General features: G+C 39.3%; 1 protein-coding gene and 1 long non-coding RNA gene across 2 annotated transcripts in view; one reads left to right on the top strand and one right to left on the bottom strand.

The window, feature by feature from the left end:
• Positions 1-290: 290 nt before the first annotated feature.
• On the top strand, positions 291-10658 carry epcam (epithelial cell adhesion molecule). The gene is made up of 9 exons (XM_059985706.1): positions 291-537; positions 1353-1460; positions 5640-5892; positions 6297-6362; positions 6820-6880; positions 7392-7493; positions 7765-7977; positions 9995-10045; positions 10127-10658. The coding sequence occupies exons 1-9, from the start codon at positions 465-467 to the stop codon at positions 10169-10171; spliced, it is 972 nt and encodes a 323-aa protein (XP_059841689.1). The 5' UTR covers positions 291-464; the 3' UTR covers positions 10172-10658.
• LOC132402739 (uncharacterized) overlaps positions 1467-19949 on the bottom strand; it is a 28724-nt gene continuing 10241 nt past the window's right edge. The window contains exon 3 of the long non-coding RNA XR_009515056.1: positions 1467-3103. This is a non-coding gene — a long non-coding RNA (uncharacterized LOC132402739). The remainder of the gene's footprint in view (positions 3104-19949) is intronic.

Below are 19949 nucleotides of genomic sequence, written 5' to 3'. Positions count from 1 at the left end.
TCGTCTTTTGAATCTCGGTGATTCGGTCTCATGTGCTCATCGGCATTTTCCACTTTCAGGATGGGATAAGAGGAGAATTTAACATGTTCTTTGTTGTTGTGGTAAGCATCGCGGGTGATCACGCCCTGATCTTTCCAAAGAGGAAGCGACAAATATGGTGTGGAGTGGTAGTGACTTGACGACCAATTGGTATCACCTAACAGAAAAAAAACTCGTCCCAGTTTCACCAGGTAATAACCTGACGTCAGCTTCCCAAAGGTATAAATGTCCGAGAGGAAGAGGAACTCTGTAGTGCAGGTTGTAACAAAGAAGGTAGAGGAAGTTCTGGTTGAGCTGGAATTGGAGAGCTGTTGCTAGTCTGTAATATTTGACCATTCGATTGGAGCCGTGACCTGCGAGCCGGGTGTTCAGCCTCTGTTAAAAAGGACCTGTTCTGAAGCGGGATTTGTTTGTGAGCGGGCGAGATGCGTGTGGTGAGCTTCTTGGCGTTGGCCTTGTGTTCGTTGGCCGCCTGGGCGCAGGCCGACGAGGATGAAGGTGAGTGACAGAAAGTTTCGTTCAGCAAGGATCTGCGCTTTGGTTACTTATTAACTCTTCCAAATGTCGACTTTAGTGGTTGGAATTGGTTTGCTGTCTTTGACCCTTTCTCCTCTATCACTGATGTAACATCGAAAACTTGGAGAAAAAGCGGCGTCCGCGAGGGTGCGCTGGGGCGTTGGGCGCACGGGCAATTCCCGCGGCCGCCGCTGGGGGTCGCTTTGCAGGGCCGCCCGGTGTCTGGGCGTGGGCTTCGATTCGTGTGTTAGTTTTCAGTTATTTCTCTCTACAGTCACGAATCTCTTTGGGTTTAAATTTTAATCTTTATTATCAAATGGGTTGTAAAGCTGAGTCGTCAGATCCCTTTTTAAGAATCCAATTTTTAAGCTAGTTAATTATATACTCTATTTTAACAACGAACAAACACGAACCTGGCCAACATTTGCATGTAAATGAGGGGCGGGTAGTATTTTGTAAATTCTACTAATACTCTGCATGGATATGCTTGGCTTGGAGCCAGGGGTTCCCAACCCTTTTGGACCTCTACCATTAACCGAGGCATCTGTGGAACCCCTTCGTGGACATGATGTCAAAACACGTAGTCATTTTTCTTAAAAATTGTAACGTAAGAGCATCGTTTTTGAAGGGAAATGGAAATTTGAGCTGCTTACCTTAAATTTGGTAGTGTGAATGAATTTTCTTTCAAAATCCCTTCACTAAAACAGTTTGATAAATCTATTTAGCTTTCATTCTCTAGCCTCAGTGTTAGGATATGATCTGTTTGTATTAATACTTTGTATATTTTCTTTTTTCAGTTTGTCCTTTGTGCTTAACAAACCAATATGCCAAATGCAGTGGATCTGAATGTGAATGTACAATGAAACTGGCTCAGGATCTGAAGCAACCAGTAAATTGCACACTATGTAAGTTTTGAATGGAAAGATCTGTGGTGGACAGCAAAGTAATGCACATTATACTTTTTATGAAAAGTTCTTTTCTCTTGACAACTTTCTATTATTCCTTTATCATTATTTTGCTGCTCAAGTTATTGCCAGGATGTTAGGCATTTTTTGGGATGGAATTTGAAAGAATTGATAATTGTTTATTTTGAAAGAAATAGGCAAGTTTTCCATTATGTATACACCTGATTGAACTATGACTTTCATAAAGGCCAATTAACCATGTTCATGGGGCAACACTTTGGGTAAAAAGTTCAATAGTTCCATTTAGTATAAGAGTATATATATCCTGAAATTCTTATTCTCAAGACATCCTTGAAACAGAAGAACACCTCAAAGAATGAATGACAAAGACACAGGATCTCCAAAGCCCCCTGCCCCCCATGCACAAACAGTATTAACCCTCACCCTCCCCTCCCACTTACTCCAGCATAAAGCATCAGCATTCTCACCACCTGCCATGCAAGCAACAGCAAAGCCCCAAAGAGAGACCATGGTCTACAGTACATCAAAAACTTAACTGTTCACTCCAGCATTTCAACATTCCACAGGCTCTAATGAGGGAAGGGCAGCTATTTCAAAGTTGTCAGCATGCAGTATTGCTTTTTAATTTGAGTTCCCCAACTCAAGGGCTGGCAACAAACTCTTCCTCACCATAGATTGATCTTTGAAACACTGTCGATCGCCATAAATTGGTACTTTTTTACATTCTACTTGGTCTTGTTCTAAAATTCAACCTTTTTGGACAAATTTAAGAGTTTTATTGGAACAAATTATTGGAATACAACTTCCACATAATCCAATATTATTTTTATTAGGTGATATTGAAGGGATAAAACCGATACTCAAATTGAATAAATATCAGAAAGAATTTATAAAAATTGTATTGGCAGTAGCCAAAAAGGCTATTGCAGTTACTTGGAAATTGGATACATATTTAAGTATAGATCGTTGGAAGGAAGAAATTTATAGCTGTATTCCACTTGAAAAAATTACTTATAATTTAAGAGATAAATATGAAACATTTTTGAAAATTTGGTGCCCTTATTTACAAAAGATGGGATTAAATATATAGATGCTCCGAAGATGAAATAATTGGTTATTTGGGGAAAGAAATAAATATATATATTAAAGTTATTACGAACTCCATGGAGCATGTGGGGATCTTCCGATATCCAGGCACTCCTTTCTTTTTTTCTTTTCTTTTCTTTCTCTTTTTTTTCTATAGGGATGCTAGGGAGGATGGGTTAAGGGGAGGGGGGATGGGTAATATACATTTTTTTCTCTACTTTTATTTTGTAACTACTTGAAATACAATAAAAAAAAAGTTTTTAAAAAAACCATAGATTGATCTGAAGTGCAGAGCCCTCTTGATGGTCACTCTCGCTGTCTTCAATGTTCCTGCTCCCACTAAGCTGCAGTTCGTGACACTGGTGAGAATTTGTGTCTACAGGACTGCAAGGCCCCAAATTTGCCTGCCTTGCAGCCACTCCTGACATAATGAAACACTGCCGATCGCCAAGTTCCAAGAAAGGGAACACAACACAGTGCAAAACGCAGTTTTGAGTGTTGCTCTAGATTAAAGATCCCGATAGGACCCCAGCCTCCTGTAAAGGAAAATAGAGGCATTACAACAGAAAGAGTGCAATTCTTTCACTGAGCTGGGAGAAGCCACCCTCTGGAGCTATCTTTGGCTCTGCCCATCAGTGACCTGATGTTTCAAAACTGTTTCCCATTTTTAACTTGATCTAAAATATCCCAGGTTTGAGTTTGACAACATTGTTCAACCTATAGTAATTTTAAATTTTGGTGTTGTGTGAAATATCAGGAGCCAGAATTTAATCATAAAATGCCAAATATAAAGACACTTGCATTGAGTAAACCTGGATGTCCTGTGGTGTGTCTGGATATAACTAAACAATTTGAGTTACTCTGGATGTTGCTTACACTATTTGAGGGAGATGTTAGAGGGGTATCAGTAACTATTTATGACCAAGAAAATGGCTGCATTTTCCTTTTGACATTGCCAATGAAATGTGCATCATTAGCCAATGTAAGATGGGGATTGAATCCTAGCATACTTGAGTAATTAATTGGTAGTCATTTGTTTGTCTGTCTTGACTGTTTTTCATGTGCAGGAAAAGAAATAATGAGTATTTGGCCGACATGCCTTTTCAAATGTAACAAAATTAAGACTGTAGACCCGGGAGCCGAATTAGGGTCTTTAGCCAATCAAGTCTGCTCTGCTATTCTATCATGGTTGACTTGTTATCCCCCTCAACCCTATTCTTCTGCCTTCTCCCCATAATTTTTGACTGTCTGATTAATCAAGAACCTATCAACCTTTGCCTTAAATGTACCCAATCACTTGGCCTGCACAGGTTGACCACCCTCTGACTGAAGGAATTGTTCTAAATGTCACTCAATTCTAAGGTTATGCCCTCTGGTCCTAAACTCCCCCACTTTATTCAGACCTTTCCATATTTGAGTTTGAATAAGACTTCCCATCCTCGCCTCCCTTGTCCTTCTGTACTCTGACAAGTACAGGCCCAAAGCCATCAAATGCTCCTCATAAGTTAACTTTTAGACCTAGGATAATTCTCATAACCTCCTCTGGACCCTCTCCAGTGCCAGCACATCCTTTTTTTTAAATATTGAGCATTTTTAGGCTCATTAATCCTGAATGTGGTCTGACCAATGCCTTGCAAAGCCTCAGCATTGCATCCTGGCTTGTGTATGATAGTCCTCTGGAAACTAATGTTAACATTGTATTTGCTTTCCTTGCCACTGATTCAACCTCCAAGTTGACCTTTAAGGAATCCTGCTAGAAGACTCCCAGTTTAATTATTGAAGTTTAAATAACTGGCCTGAAATTTCCTATTCAGTCTCCCTCAAAGAATAGTAATTCTTGAAAGATCATTATTAATGTCTCCAATCTCTTCAACTATCTTTCATTACCCTGGGGGTGTAGTCCATCAGGATCGGGTGACTTGTGTACCTTAAAATCCCTCAGCTTTCCAAGCAACTTCTTAGAAATAGCAACTACTCGTTACTGCCCCTGACACTCTTGAATTTCTGGCATACTGCTTATGTTTTCCAGTGAAGACTAAAGCAAAATACTTGTTTGTCCACCATTTCTTTGTCCCTATTACTACCTCCCCAGTGATCAGATATCCATCCTTGCCTCTAATTTTTAAACTTTTTGTATTATTGGCAAGCTTACCTTCGTAACTCATCTTTTTTGAGTTGAGTTGGTTTCAAAAGTTTCCCAATCCTCTACCTTTCCACTAGTTTTTGCTATATTATGTGTTGTGTTTTTTTTGCTTTTGTGTGCCTTTGACTTCTCTCATCAGCCATGGTTGCCGACCCTTTTAGGATACTTTATCTTTGGGCTGTATCTTGCACTTGAAATTTCCCCAGAAATACAGGCCATTGCTGTTCTGTTATCCATACTAATGTCCCCTTCCAATCAACTTTGGCCAGTTTCCCTGTCATGCCTTTGTAATTCCCTTTGTAAATCTGACACATCTGAGTTTAACTTCTCAAATTGCAGGGTGAATTCTGTCATTATGATTGTCTCCTAATAGCTCCTTTATCTTGAGCTTCCTAAGCAAATCTGGCTCATTACATCACCCAGTCCAGAATTGCTGTTCCTGTAGTGGGCTCAATCACAACCTGCTCTAAACAGCCATTTCATAGGCTCTCTTGGGATCCAGCAAATTGAGTGAATTGATTTTTTAAAAGATTTCTAACAGAACTAGCTTGTGTTGCCAAATTAAGACTATGGTAACTAAAATTTTTGTAACTTAATTTAACACACCAGCTGGCTCATTCTCTTTAGTAAAGGAGTGGGGAAAATTTGACCTGCATACATTTTGCTTTGGACATTCTGGGTAGAAATGGATTTTGTGCTGTGACGTGGAGTTGCTGCTTCTGATTCAATGTAACTCCTATTCAACTGGAAACTGGGTGCCAGTTGGAATACTTCATGGTGAAAATCATTCAAATTAATGAGCAAGTATATTTCTGCCCTGCACTCATCCACTTGTCTGAAGGACCAAACAGTAGAATTAAATCTTGTATGTACTAAAGCGTATTCTCAAAGTAGATCTGGCAAAACCTAATGGTCTTCAAACATTTTAGTGACCCGCAAGTGTTGGATGATGAAGAATGAAATGTACAGAAAGAAGAATAATATTGGAACCCGCAGAAAGCCCACTGAGCATGCTATGTTGGATAATGATGGCATTTATGATCCTGACTGCAAAAATAATGGAGACTTCCATGCCAAGCAATGCAATGGGACTGACACATGCTGGTGTGTTAACAGTGCTGGTGTTCGGAGAACTGACAAAGGAGATAAAGGCATTATGTGCCCGGAGCTTGTGAAGACCTTGTAAGTACACTGAAGTTCAAAATTGGACTGGGTAGCAGGGTGAAGGGTGTAAAAAAAAAAAAAAAAAAAAAAAAAAAAAAAAAAAAAAAGATCAATGAAGTGGACCCATTTCTAGTCATAGACTGCAGACTGTAGTTTTATTTGGCATAATGTTGCATTTGGGGAGTGGGGTGGGTGGCAGACAGGAACACGCTTGTGGAAAAATGTTCACCAGTGTCAACACTGACCATTACTGACAATAAGTGGGGGGGGGGAGAAGTTCAATCCTTTTGTGAATTTCATATTGACCTAATGAAAAGGATCAGTAAGAATTGTTTTCAAGCTTTCTTCTTTAAAAAAATGATAATAATGTATATGGACCATTTTGTATTAATGTATATCTCCCCTTGTTTTGCTCTTCATAGTTGGTTTCAAGTTCAGCTGAGACACAAACCCATCAATAAAGCGATCAGTGAAGATAAACTTAAAGAGTAAGCACTGCCAAGTTTAATTAGTCAGTATAACTTGTGCCCGGTAGTGTGCTCCCAATTCATGGATGTGTGCATGTAATTGTTTTGTTTGGTTCATTATGCTGGTGGCACTGTGCAGCTTTAAAACAGTGGGTCTCTGTTTATGATCCCCTTGTCTTAACCACTGCATTACATGGATGCCAGAATAGTATGCTATTCTAATATCAAGTGTAATTGTACAAAATTTTACTTCTGCATCACTTGTACAATATAACTTCAGAAGCTGCTGGCTATGAAACACATTAGAAAGCCTAGGAAGGTGCTGTTTCAAGTGCAGATTTGTGGGACTTTGTTCTGGGTACTTGTCTTTGAATCACTGGCATTGATTTTTAATTTAAAACTGTTTAGCTAAATGTGTAAGCCAGTCTATAAATTACAAAAGCTCAATGGCTAATGTTTGTGGCTTTTCTCTCAACAGTACAATCGAAAAAATGTTTGCAGACTACAAAGTGGACAAAGGCTACATTGAGAAAATTGAGGTAGGCAAATAATTGTTTCAGCATCCTGTCTAGAAAATTGGCTTTCATTTGTGGAATGCTTGTATCAAAGCCATGTGAATGTTGAACATTAGCAAATTTCTCATTTAAAATGGTCAAACAGAGGTGCCATATTTATAATCTGTGTTAAAGTAATTATGATGGTGAAATCATTGTTTATTTTACCTTTACTGTTTTGAAGATGTTTGACTTGGCTTGTGTTGCCTATGTCTGCAAACTGATTCTTCTAAGTTTGCAGTTCCAATTTTGTAGCTTTAAATGCTGATTCATCTGTAAACCTTTGTTAGTGGACTTCTTGAGCTTCCTTTCCAAAACAAAGTTGCAGGGAATATTTTAACAAGTAATCTGGATCTTTAAGTCCTGACAGATTCCCCAAAATCTGGGGTTAATGGAGACAGTTAAAGATTTTCTCACGTTTTGTATCTAAGCTATTAAAAGAACCTGGGCCTTTAATACCCATTTTATTTCTTACATGCCAACATTCTTATTTCAGTATTTCAAGGATGACCGTTATATATATGTGGACCTGAAGCAAAATCGTACTGTGGACTCGCCAACTGATCTTGCTACAGCAGCATATTATCTAGAAAAGGATGTAAGTAGCTTTCAATATCCTGATAACAAATAGCAATTAATAGCTGAACTTGCCTTGGTTCAGATGGATAGCAATTATTGGATTGGATGGTATTCATTAATTGCTTGCTGTCAACTAAAAGCAAATAAGCAGAGGACTTTGGAAATCCTGGTTAATGGAAAGAGGACTTTGTGTGCAAATGCATTTTAATCTCTTTCATAGAGCTTAAATGACTAGTCTGTGTACAATTCTGACCACAATATTAAAACTAACTTTTTCCCTTCCCTGTTAGATCAAGGGTAACTCATTGTTCTCCTTCAACTATAATCGATCAGTCCAAGATGATGGTATTCCATATGATGGCACTAAGCTTGCTTTTGACGAAGCTTATGTATACTACATTGATTCAAAGAATCCAGAGTTCTCCATGAAGGGAATGACCCCTGGGATTATTGCCGTTGTTGTTGTAGTGTGCCTTGCAGTTGTGGCTGGACTCATTGTGCTTGTAAGTATTAAACATAACAGCATTTATTGAAGCAATTTTGTTGGCTTAAATAGTTTGAAATTCAGTTCTAAAGTCACAAATTTTCTTTAACTCAAATGAGTTCGTAGTCCATTTTGCTGCTTGACTAGTTGGAGATCTGCAGATTAGTTTCTTCAATCTTCTTGTCTCCAATAAATCATTCAGTAAAATATCAAATGCTGGTTTATTGGTGTTTAAATTTGAATGGTGCAGGTAGTAAGTAGCTCCAACTCTGGTTCAGCCCTGATCTTGGGTCCCACTTAGGCTTACAGATGTTTTTCCCGTCAGTTTCCTTGCATGGTTCATTTTCCTTCCATATAATGTGGTGGGTTAATTGGTCACTGAATGAAATCCCTTTCATGAAGGGAATGTGAGATTGGTCAGCATGGATACTGTTGAAGGATCTGTTTGGCTGAGTATATGAAGGGCAACAAATGCTAGAGCAGGGTTTCCCAACCTGGGGTCCATGGACCCCTTAATGGTATTGTTCTTCGGCATAAAAAAAATTGGGAACCTCTCTGCTAGAAGAACCTGGCAGGTCAGGCAGCATCTTTGGAAGGAAAGGATGCTGCCTGATCTAAATTGGTTTACAATTCTAACACTTAGCAAGATGGTGAAAAGCTAGCATTACTGTTTAAATAGATCAAATCATTGTTCAGTGCATTAAGGTGTAGAATAAGGTTAAAAATGCAGAATAAAGTGCAATGGCTATGGAGAAGATGCAGTGCAGATGAATATCATGAAGTGGATTGTCAGGTCAAGGTCATCTTATTGGATTAGGGACAATTTAATAGTGGGATAGAAGTGGTAAGTACTTGAAGGCTTTTGTATCTTTGCCAATGGAAAGGAGGGGTGTGAGAGAATGCCTTGTGGATTAGATTATTGATTATACTAGGTTGCTTTTGAGGGAGTGAGAAGATCCATTGGGGAAGGCTGGTTTTGGTCACTTGTTCAACTATCTACAATTCCCAACAGTTCTTTGCATTCATGAGCAGAGCACTTGCCATGCCCAGCCATGATATATCCAGATAGAATATGGTTGATGGGGACATGCCAAATTTCTTTAACCTTTAAGTCGAGGCATTGTTGAGCTTAGATGTGGCATCTAGATGGTTGGCCCAGGACAAGTGATTGATGTTCACTCCTAGGAGCTCAGCACTGTCGGTATAGACAGCAGCATTATACACCACCTCACTTCCTGAAGTCACTGACCAGCTATTTTGATTTGCTGACTTTGAGAGAAAAATTTCATGACACCCTATTACTAAGTTTTCTCATTCATGTACTAACTCAAGTGTGTGAGATTAGTCCTACGTGGAAGTTTGGGTGATACCACTAGAGGAGTTGAGTTGAAGCAAAACCTGGTCATGCAGTCACGAGCATATAGGCAGTAGAGTGAGTGGTTAAGGACACAGCCAGTGTCTAGAATTGTGGAGGACATGTTGCTGCTATTCTTGCTGATTGGGATCTGCTCAGAAAGTAAAGGATTCAGTTGACGAGGGAAGCATTGACTCCTAGCTTTGTGTGTTGCTCCATGGTTCCAGCATCTGCAGAATCTCTTCCATCCAAGTATGGAAGTGTATAGTTTTAATACTGATTAGTTAAGTTCCACTAGACTAGAGCAACCTCTAGATCTTGCTTGATCAGCACTTCCCATTCCCAAAAATGTCACTAAGAAGTTCGGACAATATACAACCTGAAACACCAACTCCATTCACCTATACCAACAGACTTTAGCAGCTTGGTCAGTGGTTCATCAGTAACTGAAGATGACCAATAAATGGTGGCTTGTTAATAGTATGCCCATAAATTTAAAAGCCAGAGGAAAAATGTCATTCTGCCCACAAAACAATCTTGGTAGAAATTTACTACTGATAAGTTCTTGATTTGTTTGCAACTCGATTATAGAACTGCCATTGTAGTTTGAGTTTATTTTCAGAATCCCATATCTGCACTTGGCTTTCTAGACAGAACTTAATGTTTTGTTTCCTTTTTCCAGTTCTTTGCCCGAAGGAAGGCAGCCAAGTCACACATATATCAAAAAGCAGAGGTAAGTTTTTTCACCATTTGTAAACTGTAGTTTCTTAATTAAAAATGCTTTTAGATTAATGTGTACATGTGTCTGTTACAGGGAAGAGAACTGGATGAAATTCAGAAACAGCAGTTGACTACCTAATCCTAAAACAGATGTGTTTGGGACCAATTGATGTCCTACAACCTGGGAATATTGAGCCATTGAGCCAAAGCAAGTGGATAGTCATCTAATTTTGGATTATTTACAAGGTTGCTGTGCAGCCCCTAACTTCCATTCCTTTAAGTAATTCCATCTTTTCTACTTGCATTTGAGAGATTTGCTTAATACAAAATGGTAAATGTTACTGGACTTTGCTCCCAAGGCTTTAGTTGCAAATTCTCAAATGGTCTTACTGAATTGTAGCTTGTTTATAATAATTTGTGTTTTCATGTTTGATATTGGCATTTTAAACTAGCATTGCATATTGGGATAATATTGAAAACTCTGAAATAGTTAACCTTTTAAACTGTATAGTTGAAAGCTTGTTTTGGGTCATGTTTTAAGTTTAGCAATTCATTGGAGCTTGTGTACAAAATACTTTTTTAAATTGTAATGTCTTTTTTAATAAAGACTACAAATTTGACTTAAATTGAAATCCCAGTTTTGCTGTTTTGCACTTTAACTCCTACTTTATCAACTGGAGGGAGGGGTTTGGAGGAACAATGATCAAGCTTCCTACCCAGCTTCAATACTGAAAATAAATTGTTTTTAAAATGGCACTAATTTGTTCTGACTGGGATTAGCAGCGAAGATGGTTTGCTTCCTCACCATCCCTTCGCCAACGAAGGTAGAACTGAGTAAGGGATGAGAATTCAATCCATCTCCTACAGCTGGTGTGTACTAACAACTTAAAAACTGTACACTCCATGTTTAGGATATGGGCCATAAAGGCAGTTAACTTGACAGTAATTTCAACACTAATATCACTACTATTATAGCCCAGAAACCATGCTTGGAACTGATCGAGTCAAAGGACAGATAATAAAAATGCAGGGAGGTTAACTGCAAAATGTGATCTAGTCCAGCCTACCACCAGTGCTTGTTCTTGGATAAACCTAATTTGACTATCTTGTTCCATAGAATAAGTGAATGGCATTGAGATTGGGTTGTAGTGGACAATTGACAACAAGATGGGAGCATGCTGGAATGCAAAGTTTATCAAAGCTTGCAACTGGATTGGGACCAGCTAAAAAATGGCAGATGGGTCTTAATGCTGACAAGTGAGGTGTTGCAGTTTAGGAGGACAAACTAGGGTGAGATTTTAAAGTGGGGGTCTAGGAATACATAGGATTAAAGAACTTCTAGGTCATTGACTTTCATACCTCTGAGTACTGAATATAGGAGTTGGTATGTTGAAATTATGAAACCACTTTGGGCCAAATTTGGAGTATTGTATGCAGTACTGGTCACCTACCCAACAAGAGGTAGGTTATTAGTAAAATTGAAAGAGGAAATTTACAAGGGTGTTACTGGGACCTGGACCTGAGTTTTGAGAAAGATTAACTAGGTTAGCACTCCATTCTCTGGAGCATAGAATGGAGGAATCTTTGATTAAAATGTAGACAAAATTGAGGGGTATATACAAGCAGGCTTTTCACACTGAGGTTGGGTGAGACTAGAACTGGAGGTCTTGGGTTAGGGGAAAAGGGTGATATTTTAAGGGAAACCTAAAGGGTAACTTCACTTAGGGTAGTGTGTGGAATGAACTGCTAGCAGAAGTAGTTAATGCAGGTTTGGTTTTGACATTTATTGAGATTGAGTGTGGAATGGGACCTACGAGCTGTGGCACCCAGCTATATCTGATTCTAACTTTGGTCTAATCATGGGACAATTTACAATAACCAATAAACCTAACCAATATCTCCAGACTATGGGAGGAAACTGGAGCACCTGTAGAAATCCCATGCATTTCACTGGGAGGGTGTAAAGACTCCCTCCACATGATGTCACAACTGAACTGCAAACTCTGACACCCCAAGCTTTAGCAGCATCACACTAACTGCTATGCCACTGTGGCACGTGTTGTAAAGGTACAGGGATGGGAAGGATATGGTCCTGATGCAATGAGGCAGAATAACAGTTCAGCATAGACTAGATATGTAGTGTTCTGACTCTAGATGTTTTTTCTTGCCATTAATTTGACTTTAGGCTGAGCCTGTTTTTTTTTGGGTGGGGGCGGATGGTGGTTAGAATCCGAAGTCATTGGAGCAGTACAACTTTGAACTCCCAAATGAATTCTTAATGTGAATCAATATTCAAGTATAATCAAAGATGATGAAAAAATATGTCTTCACTAATCCTGTGTAACATAATTTTAAAAGATTACAATAGGACTTCAATGTTCTATCCTGCTTTAACCTTTGAAGATATTGTAAGAGCAGGGATGCATTGGTGAGGCCTCACCCCAAGTATTGTGAATGGTTTTGGGCCCCTCATCTTGGAGATGTGCTGGCATTGTAGAGGGTCCAGAGGAGGTTCACAAGGGATGTATTCCAGGAATGAAAGGGTTATCATATGAGGAACATTTGATGCTCAGTCTGTACTCACTGGAATTTAGAAGGATTGGGGGGGGGGGGGGGGATTGCATTGAAACCTTTCGAATGTTGGTAGGCCTAGACAGAGTAGATGTGGAAAGGATGTTTCCTGTGGTGGGAAAGTCTACGACAGGACTGCACAGAATAGAGGAGCATCCATTCAAAACAGATGCAGAGAATTTTTTTAGCCAGAGGGTGATGAATTTGTGGAATTTGTTGCCACATGCAGCTGTGGAGACCAGGTCGTTGGATGTATTTAAGGCAGAGATTGATAGGTTCTTGATTGGACATGGCATTAAAGGTTATGGGGAGAAGCCCAGAAACAGGTTGAGGAGGAGAAGAAAAAGAATCAGCCATGATTGAATGGCAGAGCAGACTTGATAGGTCAAATGGCCTAATTCTGCTCCTATGTCTTATGGTCTTGTATTTGTTCTCTAACTCTGGTTACTTGGTTTATTCTGCCTCTGATTACAATGTCTTTGGAGAAGCAGTTGTAGTTAAAGAATGAATCCTTGTAAGGGACATCTGCAAGAAGTCGGTGGCAGAATAAACCAAGTAACCAGTGTCAACCAGCTCCATCCAGTATCAACTAGAGTTAAAGAATAAATACAAGACCATAAGACATAGGAGCAGAATCAGGCCATTTGACCATCTTCAGGGAGAGAAATGAGTCCAGTTTACAAATGCAAAAAAAACCAAGTTAAATGTTGTTACAGCTGTTGTCAACTAGAGGGAGTGTATTTAGTTCTTTCTCTCCAAGGATTGCTATCATCCTCCCATCTGCTGAGTGGGATTATTCCCTACATTCTAACAGCCATTTCATTGAAGCTTCTTTACATTGCCTCCAAGTGAAATGTATCTAACCCAGAGTAAGACAAAATAAATCACAATACTCCTGGTGCCGCCTCTCCAAAGTCCTGTGCAGTTGTTGCGAGACATTTGTACTCTATCCTTGTCATTAAAGGCCAATATTGTATGTGGCTGCATGTTGCTTGTATACCATTTAAGTATGATTCTTTTCCGTTCTTGAAGTTCCAGATTATAATCCATTTGTCATGCTGTTTCCAACTCAGTCAATTTATTAACTAATTCCTTGTAAGGTGTTAATTGTTTGAAAATACTGGAGCTAAACTGTTTAATTGGTTCCAGGTATACTCCTGACCCAGCATCTCCTTAGCTCCAATTTATTCAAGATTTGATTGCCATTAGCTTGTAGTACTTGACCATCAACAGCTTCCTGTCACTTGAAAGATTAAATCCAGTTTTCATCTATTTTCATCTCAATCACTCCATGATTTCACCATACCCTATCTCTGCATCCCTATAAGTTTTATCCCCATACTCCTAAAGCATTGTTCCTTTTGAGTGTGTCCCCAGTGCTGATTAGTCTCGGTGTTTAATGCTTCCCAGAACCTTGATTACATTTCTAACCAACTTCTGAAACTTAACCTGTATTGTGTCATAAACACAAGAGATTCTTCTGCAGTTGCTGAAAATCTTGAGCAATACACACAAAGCGCTGGAGGAACTCAACAAGTCAGGTAGCATCTATGAAGAGGAATAAATAGTCAATGCTTCAGACCGAGACCTTCGTGAGTTCTGCTGAAAGATTTTAGCCCAAAACATCAACTGTTTATTCCTCGCCATTATGTGCTGCCTGACTTACTGAATTCCTGCAATATTTTGTGTTGCTCTATCACAGGGGTGGGCAAACTTTTTGACTTGAGGCCATAGAGGGTTCTAAAATTTGACAGGGGGGGCCGGACCAGGAGCAGATGGATGGAGTGTTTTGGTATTACACCTCATAAGAGAAAATAAAATATCATGGGATATGTAGAAAACATGTGCTTTAATTTCAATTGAAAATGAACAAATGCATTACAACAAAATATCTGTCTTTGAAGTCCCATGGTATTTAGCTATTTATTGAAATGTCTTTTAAAACACTGAAAATTAAATGAAAATACAGCTTTTTTTAATAGTAACAGTTATTATTTTAAAGCACTGAAAATTCTGTTATCCTTCAAGATATTATCATCATCACTCTCCTCCTGACTGTCTTTATTTCAAAAACAGTAGGAGATGCAGGTCTACTTGTCCTGCTCCTTCTTATTCAATTGTCCCCTGTGCCAAAACTCAACAACGACCCGCACAATGACAGAACAGTGAGAGCGCGCCAATATGCGGAGCTCTGTGCTCACAAATCCCCGCAGGCTATCTCCCTTAGCCGGAACGCTGGCTAATTGTGAGCCGGTTCGGATGTGCCAGGAAATGGGTCACCACAAGGTCACAAAGTAAAGCGCAAATGTGGAGTAATACGCTGCACCTCAACAAAGGTCAATGTATATAGAGTACGTCATCTATTGGGAAGACGCCAGAATTGCGGGGAAAAAACGTTAACAAGGTTTATTAATATAATTTCACCAAGTTCTGCGGGCCGGATTAAAAATCTTAACGGGCCGCATATGGCCCGCGGGCTGTAGTTTGCCCATGCCTGCTCTATCATGTCAACCCACAATCACTGCCCAGAATCTGCTTGTGACTCCCATATTTGGGTGAGCCACCTATGGAGGGTCACCCTTACTAGCCTACCACACTGTTTAGGGTTGTGGTATAGTCATAGTGAGTAGACATCGGGCAGTGTAATGTTGAGGCCCAATCCTGTAGAGTCCTGAGAGAGAGAGCAAAGTTGCACCTGCAGCTGTGACAGCATTTTCATCACATTAGAGCAAAATAATTTTAAAAAAAACATTGCATGATGACAGGAAAGTCTGCAGATGCTGCAAATCCGAGTAACACACACAAAATGAAGGAGGAACTCAGGAGGCAAGGCAGTGTCTATGGAAAAGAGTAAACAATCGACATTTTGGGCTGAGATCCTTCTTCAGGACTGAAAAAAATCTTGCCTTTCCCTAAGTCTGCAGGCTAAGAATCCCAATTGAAATCAGTTGGGTCCAATCCTACAGGATTTTCCCAATGTAATGTTGATACATTCCAACAAGAGTGACCCAGTGAATGAGTTGGAGCAAACTGACGCGTGGCACCATCTGTAAGGATGGAGGTTGACACTGGCAATGACTTTTGGTTAGCTGACTGTGCCATTACCATATATGTATGCTGTGTTTTCTCAATATGCGTGCAGTGTTTTACTCTATACGTGTGCTGTTTTACTCTACATGTGTGTTGTGTTTTAATCTGTACATGTGCTGTGTTTTCACACTCTGATCTGGAGATCTGATCATACAAATCCAGATTGAAGATCTAGTAAAATAACGAGAATATATTTGCTTTCCCTCATAGCTCTTATGAGATGGTGAAAAATACTATAACAGCATTTTGAAACAGCAAGATAATTTTCCCTCGCATCCTATCCCTCAATCGTCATCTTGAAAAGAAATTACCTGTTCAGCTCAAATTAGGTGCTGCAATTTAAATAAAATGTGAATACTGCCTGATTCCAGTGTTTTTATGTATGGTCCTACTATAAATGCCCACACACATACATCTGATTGGGTTGAAGGGCTTGCCAAGGCAGCTGCAGAATTTTTGTAACACCAAGTCAGCTAGAGTCAAAGTTCCAAGTAAATTTGTACTACTCCGAGATTCATTTCCTTGCAGACATTCACAGAACAAAAAAACGTAATTGGCTAATGAAAACCTACACACAAGCAAAGTAACCTTTAACTGCAGTACCAAGTGCAGTTCGGGTCACCACTACAGGAAATATGTGGTACTGATGGAGAGCGTGTAGACGAGATGAAGCATAGAATACAGCATTTTAGCTACAAGGAGAGCCTGAACAAACTAGGTCTCCCTGGAGTGGAGAAGGTTAAGAGGAGATATAATTGAGGTATGTAAAATTATGATGGCTACAGATGGGTAGATGGTAAGAAATTCATCAGGATTGAATAAAACAGGACATAGAGTTAGGGTAAGAGGTAAAAGATTTAGAGTAGATCCTTTTCACCCAAAGAGTGGTGAGTATCGAGAATGCTGAAGAGAGTGGTAGAAGCAGTGTTGCTGACAGCATTTAAGAATTAAAGTTTGGACATTAGGTGTAGAAGGCTATAGACTAAGTGCTGGAAGATGGCATTAATACTGACGGGCATTGACATGGTGGGTCAATGGCCTCTTTCCATGCCATATGACTGTCAATATCACCTCTCTTTATTTTTTCTACTTCACATAGATCTGTATTAAATTTCATTAGCCAAATGTTTACCCAGTCAGCCTATCTACACCTTTATAGTCAATTACTGACCTCACTATTTATCACACTTCCATTTATGGGACCTAAAAAAGTGGCAGACATTTGATAATATTTAGGGAAAATTGTCTTCAAATTGGCATGTAAATTGAATTATAAATTTACAAATTTGTCTTTTTTTAAAAAAGATGATTCTAGGATGATCTCAGAGTTATAGTGAAATTAAACTGAAGGTGTGTAGGATTTATATTGATGTGCTAAATATTTTATTTCTGTTCTCAATGTAGCTAATGAAAAGTTGCTTATTGATGTTCTGTACATGAACACAGAGTGCATTAAGACACAGCTTCCTGATTGAAGTTGAAAATTAATTTGCAATGAAGTTAATGATTATTCTTACATTTTACCCTACTGAATAAAGATTTTCTGAATGGTTTGAAGATTAATTAGTCTGGTGTGTGGAATAATTCTTGATAGTTTGCATTTAAACAGATATGCTCTTGATCATTAACTCAAGAAAGGAATTTACAGGACACTGCATCTGAAAAGTTGACTTAGATATTGTGTGGGCAACATTCACCTCCACAGGAAACTGGAAGACCAATTAGATCTTGAAAACGGCAGTACAATCATCTGTAAGGAGGATGGATGAAAGGCATTGGGGGAATAAAGGGAGAGAACAAAAGGTCTGAAGTCAAGAATGTTGACAATGCTAACACGAGAATTAAATATGCTGCAGGTCATTTTTTTTAGAAAGTTGGAAAGAAATGAAAACTGAATTTGAAATTTTAACTGGCTGAAATAATGAAAATAAGGTAAATTGAATAAAGCAACATTGAGTATAGGAAGTGTATACTTGCCATAAGAAAATGAGAGGAATAAAATCTGTAAAAATCATTTAAAAAAAATCAAGAAATACAGCATCTGGGCTCTTGATCTGCTGTGTCCCTTTCATAATATGTTAGCTTCTCTCGTGAGTTTCTAATATTCGCTGCTCTTATTTTAGTTTCCCCTCCCTTGCGAACACCCCTCCACATTTTAAACTTACTCATTTAATTTGTTGGAACCACAGGGAGTAGGAGAAGGACATTTATGGCTTGACACTATGTGAGAGACTCGACACCACATATTTATCTTCTGTGACCCCTTGCTACTGGATCAGAACAACCACCCCCCCCCCCCCCCCAGACAGGACTCTGGTGGCTGGTGTGCATTTGTCACCACACGTTAAAATAATATACACAGAGGAATTTTCCAATCCTCAGACTGGGGTAAAAGCACACCTTCCTTAATCCTGAGTTATGATCTCAGAAAAAAGATTTTAGTTAAATAGCTATGAGAAGCTGAGAACGGTCCAAATATTCTAACATGGAGCGATAAAAGACTGTTGCATGTGGTCATGAAGAGTGGGAACTTCTTATTGAATCTCCAGAATTTTCTACCTCGGAGAGTTGTGGAGATTAAATCACTGGGGGAGGGAGGTGGGGGAAGTAGATAAATGTTTCAAAAATCAGAGAAGTGAAAACTGGGGAATTGGCAGAGATGAGGAGACAATACCTGGGGCAAGTCAGCCATAGTCATATTGAATGGTAGAGCCACCTTGAGGGGGCAAGTAGTTAATTCCACCTTCTACTTTATGAGACACTAAAAAAGTGAGTGGTTTTGTAAAATGATTACACTTCTTGCATTAATATATCACTGTGCTGTACTGTTCTATGTTCTAAACACTTCCAACATTTTACAACTGCTGTTCATTGTTGCATCTTGAGAGATTCCACTTTTCAAACAGGCCAAGTATGAGTTCTGGCTAAGTAGAAATGAAATGAAATAAATGTTCATAGAGGAACTTTCTGAAACTCACCACAACCTTTGTGCTGTGTGCAAATGATTTTTGGTTATGCTGTCTACCTCACCTCATCAACTTCCTCATGTTGATACAATAACTTTGTGGTTCCCATCAGGAACTTTCCTTTGGGGTTAGTCACCTCTAAGGGGAACAGTTCCATTCTGTTCCTGTCACAGTCCCGGTTCATTAGCAATATCTTACTTGCTTTTATTCACAAACTGTTTTCATAACAGAAATCCACACACACACACACGTACGTTCCTTTTTAATCGCTTTTTGAAACTATTTTATGAGATATGGTTGCCATTGGAATCCTGTATCTGCTCTTCCTGGACACCTCTATTCAGCAGTGCTATGGATACTTCATCTTCTTTAACTATTGATGAGGGAGATTCAGAATTTGGACCCACAAATGAAGGAATAGCAATTGCAAGTTAGAAAAGCATGTGACTGGAAGAGGAATTTGGAAGTTTTGGCAGGAGCCACAGATCAGAGAGGTGTTGTGAAAGAAGCCTTGATAATCTGTAGTGCATTTTGTAAATAGTTCTCCTCTAGCCTCCAGTGGTAGATAAGGTCCTTACCAGTTATTGGTCTATGTTGTTTAAATCTTGCTGCATGCAGACAAAAGTGGCTTCCTTTTCAGTGGAATCAGAGTTGCAGCAAAGAAATAGGTGTCTGCCCCGTTGTATCAGAGCCAACCAATTTTCTGCCCCCCTACATTAATCCCATTTCCCTGCCTCAGAAGATGAGTTGTGAATGAAATTGAATGTAAACAGTAATTCTAATTTTGACAGTATGACAAAATAAATAAAGGTCATTAATACAGCAAGAGAAGATGATTAGGCCCTGATCACTGCCCTGAGCAACTTGCTTAATGATGTCCTTGGGCTGGGATCATTAATCTCCAAACACAATATAACATGTTTCCCCATTACCTTCATTTTTCTCAGGATGTATTTGTCCTGGCAAGTGTGGCTAAACATAAACTAGAGGAACAGCGCCTCATATTCTGCATCGGTAGTCTACAACCTGGTGCCGTGAACACTGCATTCTCCAACTGCTAGTAAACTGCTGCCCTACTTGTCCCTTTTCTACTTGTCTCTTTCTCTTTCTCCATCTGCCCATCCTCCCACTGGTTTCCCTCCCCCACTACTCCTATTTGGCCTCCCCAATTCCTTGTTCCATTCTCCACCCTCTCCTATCAGATTCAATCATTATTTTCAGCTTTGTTACCGGTACTTCCACTTATCACCTCCCATTTCAGGGCACTATCCCTCCTCAACCCCTTCCCCA

Source organism: Hypanus sabinus, chromosome 12 (assembly GCF_030144855.1).
Source record: "Hypanus sabinus isolate sHypSab1 chromosome 12, sHypSab1.hap1, whole genome shotgun sequence".
Taxonomy (NCBI): domain Eukaryota; kingdom Metazoa; phylum Chordata; class Chondrichthyes; order Myliobatiformes; family Dasyatidae; genus Hypanus; species Hypanus sabinus.
Note: the sequence above shows the minus strand (reverse complement) of the source record. Positions and strands in the feature narration are given on the sequence as shown.

What these genes read in the sequence shown, in the direction of transcription:
- epcam (XM_059985706.1), top strand. Translation starts at nt 465, where the DNA reads ATGCGTGTGGTGAGCTTCTTGGCGTTGGCCTTGTGTTCGTTGGCCGCC. An exon ending in GCAGGCCGACGAGGATGAAG is followed by an intron (nt 538 to 1,352) that starts GTGAGTGACAGA and finishes TTCTTTTTTCAG; the next exon opens with TTTGTCCTTTGTGCTTAACA. An exon ending in CATATTATCTAGAAAAGGAT is followed by an intron (nt 7,494 to 7,764) that starts GTAAGTAGCTTT and finishes CTTCCCTGTTAG; the next exon opens with ATCAAGGGTAACTCATTGTT.